Source organism: Drosophila subobscura, chromosome O (assembly GCF_008121235.1).
Source record: "Drosophila subobscura isolate 14011-0131.10 chromosome O, UCBerk_Dsub_1.0, whole genome shotgun sequence".
In the NCBI taxonomy this organism is placed as follows: Eukaryota; Metazoa; Arthropoda; class Insecta; order Diptera; family Drosophilidae; genus Drosophila; species Drosophila subobscura.
Genome location: NC_048533.1, coordinates 27,469,917 through 27,476,029, shown reverse-complemented (window position 1 = coordinate 27,476,029; position 6,113 = coordinate 27,469,917). Strand labels below are relative to the sequence as shown.

The 6,113-nt window shown below is 41.9% G+C and overlaps 1 protein-coding gene across 1 annotated transcript; it reads left to right on the top strand.

The window, feature by feature from the left end:
• Positions 1 to 3,761: 3,761 nt before the first annotated feature.
• LOC117896662 (bomanin-23) lies at positions 3,762 to 4,320 on the top strand. The gene is made up of 3 exons (XM_034805108.1): positions 3,762 to 3,860; positions 3,932 to 3,973; positions 4,049 to 4,320. Exons 1-3 carry the CDS (start codon positions 3,803 to 3,805, stop codon positions 4,255 to 4,257), a joined length of 309 nt encoding a protein of 102 aa, XP_034660999.1. The 5' UTR covers positions 3,762 to 3,802; the 3' UTR covers positions 4,258 to 4,320.
• The last annotated feature ends 1,793 nt before the right edge of the window (positions 4,321 to 6,113 follow it).

The following is a 6,113-nucleotide window of genomic DNA, read 5'->3' as shown; positions in this document are numbered from 1 at the left end:
CCTCTGTCTTATAATTAATGCTGAAAAATGGAGATTTCTCTCAAACTTTGAAATGGTTATCAATTTCGCTGCCCTGCCCACAGCTCCAGTGGCCGTGCTCGAAGTTTCCATGGCTCCAAAACATTTACGAGTATCTAATGAATTCCACTCAAAACTCATTCCAACTGAATTTCAGCTGCGCGCTGTCAGTCGAAAGGTAAACTATATAATTTAGCCAGTTCTGCTTTTCAATTAAAGAGAGTTCATTTTATATTTGCAAAAATTCGTTTGAATTTATGCAGAGATGGTCATGCATTAATTACAGTCGAAGCAGTTGAAAGTCGACTCTGGCAGCTTTAATGAATTACATGAAATTAATTTGAGGAATCGAAAAACTAATCGTTCATTTTAGTTGCCACATTCAACGTAAAAGGTAAGCGAAAGTCCAAAAGAGGGAATAAAAACGCGTATGATAATAAATCATGGAAAACTGGGAGCGTTTTCCCAAGGGTAAAATTCATATAAAACCATCGAGCAACGAATGCTCAACTGGGCAGCAAATATATGGCCCAGACACACCCTGGCTCAAAAACATTTTATAAAGAAATTTATGGCCTTTTGGCTGCGAAATGAAATCAAAAAATTCTTTCAATATTGCCCTAAAACGTACAATTTTAGCTTGCTACCGAAGAAACTCATAAAGAAATATTTTGAAGGTTTCGTTTAAAGATTTCCCCGAGCGCCTTTAAATCTGTTGCACCTTAACAGGGAATTTTTATACCCGGTACTCGAAGAGTAAATAGGGTATATTGTATTTGTGCGGATAACGGTTGTATGTAACGCACAGAAGGAAACGTTTCCGACCCCATAAAGTATATATATTCTTGATCAGCATCAATAGCCGAGTCGATTGAGCCATGTCTGTCTGTCCGTCTGTCCGTCTGTCCGTCTGTCCGTCCGTCCGTCTGTCCGTCTTGTTTGTCGGCTAGTTCTCAGAGACTATAAGAGCTAGAGCCACCAAATTTTGGCACCAGACTGCTGTATGCTCACACTGAAACCAGTGTATTTCAAAAATGAGCCCCGCCCCCTTCCGCCCCCGCAAAAGGGCGAAAACCTCCCAAATCTACAATTTTGAAGATAACAGAAAACTAAAAACGCCATTCCGTAGGGAATGACCATATCTATCAGATCACCAAATTGGGATCCGATTGGATCATTATTATAGCCACAATGAAAAAATTAGTTTGCAGTGGCCAAACCCACCCCGTCCCGCAGCATTCACACTCTGCTTCGCGCTGTTTATGGCCTGGCCCCTGACACGTCACTGCCTCTGCCTCTGCCGCTGCCTCTGCCGCTGCCTCTGCCGCTGACTCTGCCGCGACTCTGCAGTGTGTGTTTCTAGGGGAGGGTGGCGAGCTAAAGGAGCGTGTTGGTGTGAGTAGTGTTGTTGATGTAGATGACAGATGAAGAAAAAATGTAAAACTGGACAAATAACCGCTAAAGTGCAGATGTAGTACTGAGTGCCGGGTATAAAAGTTGTGACGCGTAAGAAGCGTCTCACACGTCCCTTCTCGTTCAATTTGGTGTTGAGGAAAAAGCAGTGGGTGGGAAGGTACACATGTACCATGTGCAGGACTTTTGATAAAAACAAATTCAATTTTGTTTTTGCAAATACTTCTTTGTATTTTCCTCAGGCTAAATGCAAAGCGATTCAAATGCCAAGCTATAAATAATTGTAGGTGCATGCGTGCTTTGCCGGTTCGTTATACAAAATATTATATAAAATGAGTTAAGCCTTTCATTTAATTGAAAATGAAGACAAAATATATTGTATTTAATTGAAACTATTATTAGACACGAAGGAACATACATATACTAAGTACAAGTACAAGTAACGGAATCAAGCAAACATTTACAATTTCAGTGACTGTTTTATTGACGTTGTGCTCCTCTTCCAAAATAGTTTCTGCAGCATTTTCCTTGCTTGTGCACTCCCCCCAGTAGGTTCATAAGCCCTAGATTATTGCTTTTGTGTATTCATGGTACTACAATTGATAATACTTCAGCCGATTATTACTGAATAGCCTTTCCGTAGTGTGTGTGTGTGAGGTATTACACGAAATTTGTCCCTTGAAGCTTAGTTGCAGCTCCATAAAAGCTCTGGAAAGATTCTGATTTACAAACATTTTCCACACAGTATGTTCTCTAGATTATTTTCAAATTCAATTAGAATGTTTGTAGAGGTCAAGCAAGAATGTAAGAAGCGCATCTCATCTTCTTAATCGTAAGTCTATGTGCAATAAAAAGCTGGTGGTTGGACAATGAAATGTTTTGAACGTTAAAAATGTTTTAAGATATTTCATTAGCCAATAAAGCGTTTTGGAGCTTAAAATTAAATACATCAATTATACAAATATGTATGTACAGTTATTAGAATCACTTTTTTTAGCTTAGCTAAAATTAGTTTACTAACTCTAAGAAGGTAGCAACATTATTTAAATTGTATAACTTGCGTCAGACCATCGTCATAGCCGCCACCGCCTCCTCGACCACCACCGCCGCCTCCTCGACCGACAGCGCCACCACTGTATCCATTTGGACCAAAGTTACCGGAGTAAACTGGACGACCACTGCTGCCACCACCGCCTCGGCCGCCTCCTTGATTGTAGTAGGTGTTGGGTGCACCGCCTCCTCCGTTTCCTCCACCTGTATAGATGCCGGGACCCTGGCCGTTGGGCGGGTTACCTGGAAGAACCATGGAAATCAAACTGTTATGAGGTGTTCCATTATTGTGGCTTTGATTGCCTTACAGTTGTAGCAGCCGCCGCCAATGTAAACCGCTGCCTCGGTTAGAGCTAAGGCACAGAGTGCGACAACCACAAATGCCGCCGAATGTCTCATGATGAAGTGTCGAACAGGTCTGGGGTAGGTGCACCTCACAGCAGCCGCTTATATACGCTGCTCATTGTGGATCCCAGCGAACCTTATCGCTCCAGCGAAATAGTATACAGGCAGACCGCTACGTAAGCATTAATCGTAGCAGGGAAATGCCCAGAGATACATTTCGAAAAACAACCAAGAGGCTGCGAGTCGAGTCTGCCGACTATGCGATGACCGTTTATTTTATTGATGCATTTGTCATGCATCAAAATTCAGATAATTTGTTTGATCAGTGTTAAGATACGAACTTTTGCATTTAGATTTATGTGGCATATGACATTTCCTATGGGGAGTTGCACTTTGTGTTCATATACTCAAGAACCCAATATACCTTTGTAAGCCATGATCACTGGGCATAGCAATTAGCAGTCCATCAGTCAGTCAGTCTGTCAAATAGATGCGCTACCTTCTGCGGGGTTAGGCTTCAGTACTCACGAGTCACGACTTGAACAAGTTTTATGCATCTCCAAAGCAGGGAATTTTTCTCTAGCTAGACTTCCCGAGAATTGTTTGCCATTCATGCTGAATACTCGTACAACTTTCAACGATATAAATTGTAGTTTTTTTTGGGGTGTGTCTGTCCAGAACATCATAAATTTTGCTGTTCAAGTTTCAGGGAAATCAATTATACGATGGTTTCATCAATATGAATAGGGAAAAGCCCATACGTTCTATCAAAGTTTCTGAGGTAAAAACAATAGTGAAAAATACGAGTGCAGGTCGCTTTGATAGATTAATAGCAGCGCACTGCCGTGAACTGCAAGGCTTATCGCAATATGCAAATTGATAAAGAATTCGTTTTCGATTGAGCGATTGAGCGACCGCGAAAACTATATAAACAGCGTGAGAGGTGGGACAGTAAGCTGTTGAAGTTGATTCCATCATGAAGTACTTAGCGTGTGCACTGCTCTCGTTGGCGCTGATTCCGGCTTTGATCAGCGGTAAGCTCGTTAATGAGATTGCATCTCAGCTGCTGCTAATTGATTGTTCTTTGTTTATGACTTGCATACAGCTTACCCCGGCACTGTGGTTGTAAATGGTGTTTGCCTGACGTGTAAGCATGATTTGATATCTGGCATTTGATCAACTAAAATTAAGATAATTCCCAATCTCTGCTCCGGTGAAACAGGTCCCAATCCCCACGGAGATCCAGTGTATTTGGATGGCCAGGAGTACCGCAGCTTCTCCTCACCCGACAGCAATGGCAATGTGGTCATTTCACGCGGAGGAGGAGGTGGAGGCGGAAGCTACAGTGGTGGAGGAGGCGGCACTATCTACCGTAGAGGCGGCAACACCATCGTCAATGGTCGCTGTCAACACTGCAATGTGGATATCTAACCGCGTAACCACACCTAAGTGAACTATTAAGTTTAGTAAAAACATTTAGAATTTTGTATTTACTCGATCCATCATGTACATACAGTTCCATCCTCATATGTACATTGAATATGAATTCATTTGGTTAAAAGCTTTGACTATTATTGGCTTGGCTGCCTTTATGCGAATTGCAGCAGCAGCAGCAGCAGCCAAGATTGCAATCGCTCTGAGGGCAGAGAGACAGAGAGCAAATGTCAATGGAGAACAGTTGGAAACATTTTTAATTCAGATTCTGCTTATCCTTGCATGTCCACAGCTCAGCCTTCTCCTCCCTTCGATTTATCAAGTAATTGCATATTAAGGCGATAACAAAACCATACATGTATTTTCTGTTGTGGTCTTTTGATGCTTTGATTTGGACTGCAAACAAATCAAGTTTGCTGTCGGGCAGACGTCTGGATGGGAAGACCCAGAACAGGACCCAAATAGCAACTGCAAAATAGCTACAGACATCGATGTTGGTAAACTCGAATTGTGTAAACAGCAAATAGTATTTCCATATATGTACATATGTATGAATATCCTGGGTTTCGAATGTGAGTTGTAGATGATTTGGCATTGGGGTTACTGCGATGACATGAGCATAATTGAATGCGTGCTCATGGCCTCTTGTAGCTGCCACTTCGATGCTTGAATCGGGGGCATCCAGCCATCTGTATACACATAATGTAATCAGCGTGATGTGATGGCTTAGCATACCTTTCGTCGTTGTAAATGAGCCTCTTGCCACGCATGCAACATGCGTCTGTCTGCACCAGCCACTAGCTGGGGAAATCATTTGAAATTGCCCCGAAACAATAGCCAGGCCAATGCTTAGATTAAATTTGCAATTTCCAAAGGTAAACATTTGTGCAGAGCCACAAATACCCGAAGCACATTTCACTCCGCTGCGATTGCCTCTGAGGAAAAATTTCGAAAAAGACAAACAGAAATTAATTGATAAGCCAAACAATGCGAAAGGGCAAAGCAAAGAAGAATGGAAATATTCAATTACAATTAATATTATTTGCAAGCCACTGAGACCACGTAGGATTGTGGTCTGCCAATGAATCTTAAACGAATCAACCTTCAATACGATACTCTGGTTTGTAAATACGATTAGCTGAGGTGATTTTTTTGCAATTGATTTTTATAGGAATGTACAAAAAGGCCAATGATTTGTGAGATTTACTGAATTTGATCGACTTGATACTGCCTATTATTCATGTGAAGTTACTGCTCTGCAGTTTCACTCCATGACTTCCCAATTTAGTTGTTCTTTTTATTTTGGATTGATTTGTACGCCGTTGGCCTCCCCAAGTACCGCACACCTTTAGAACTCCCAGAAATAGACCACTAGACTCATTGATTACAGGGTGAAGATGCTGCCAAGGCAACAAGACAGCCTCGAACTTGGTCGCAATTTAATATACGCTTGCTGCTATTCGATTTCAGGTCAATTTCTCTTCTTTTGTGCCTAATTTGTGGGGAATTAGAAGCAGAATTCGTTGCCAAGGCTAAAGGTGAAGTCACACAATAGTTGCCGCTTTCAAATACATTTCAACTTTAGCTGTTTTGTCTCCTTAAATGTTCCTGGAAATCCAAACATTGATTTATCTTTCAGCGGCCTTTGTGCGTGTTTTATTTGTGACCGAGGCTGAGGCTGAGGCTGACGCCTCTGGTTTAATTCCGTCACGTGCTCGCTGTTTGAATCCTTACATCTGCTCTCTGGCTGAGCTTTATTTGTGCCTCTGCCCAGGCCACAAACAGGCAAATTTACATAGCATGTTTAAATTATTATTCTGCTCTTTGGATCTCATGCTCCCTGTGGCCCTCCC

Bases quoted from the DNA above. Each gene is read 5' to 3' on its own strand.
- LOC117896662 (XM_034805108.1), top strand. From the start codon at position 3,803: ATGAAGTACTTAGCGTGTGCACTGCTCTCGTTGGCGCTGATTCCGGCT. The intron at 3,861-3,931 runs GTAAGCTCGTTA...ACTTGCATACAG, and splicing joins GATTCCGGCTTTGATCAGCG to CTTACCCCGGCACTGTGGTT. The intron at 3,974-4,048 runs GTAAGCATGATT...CCGGTGAAACAG, and splicing joins AAATGGTGTTTGCCTGACGT to GTCCCAATCCCCACGGAGAT.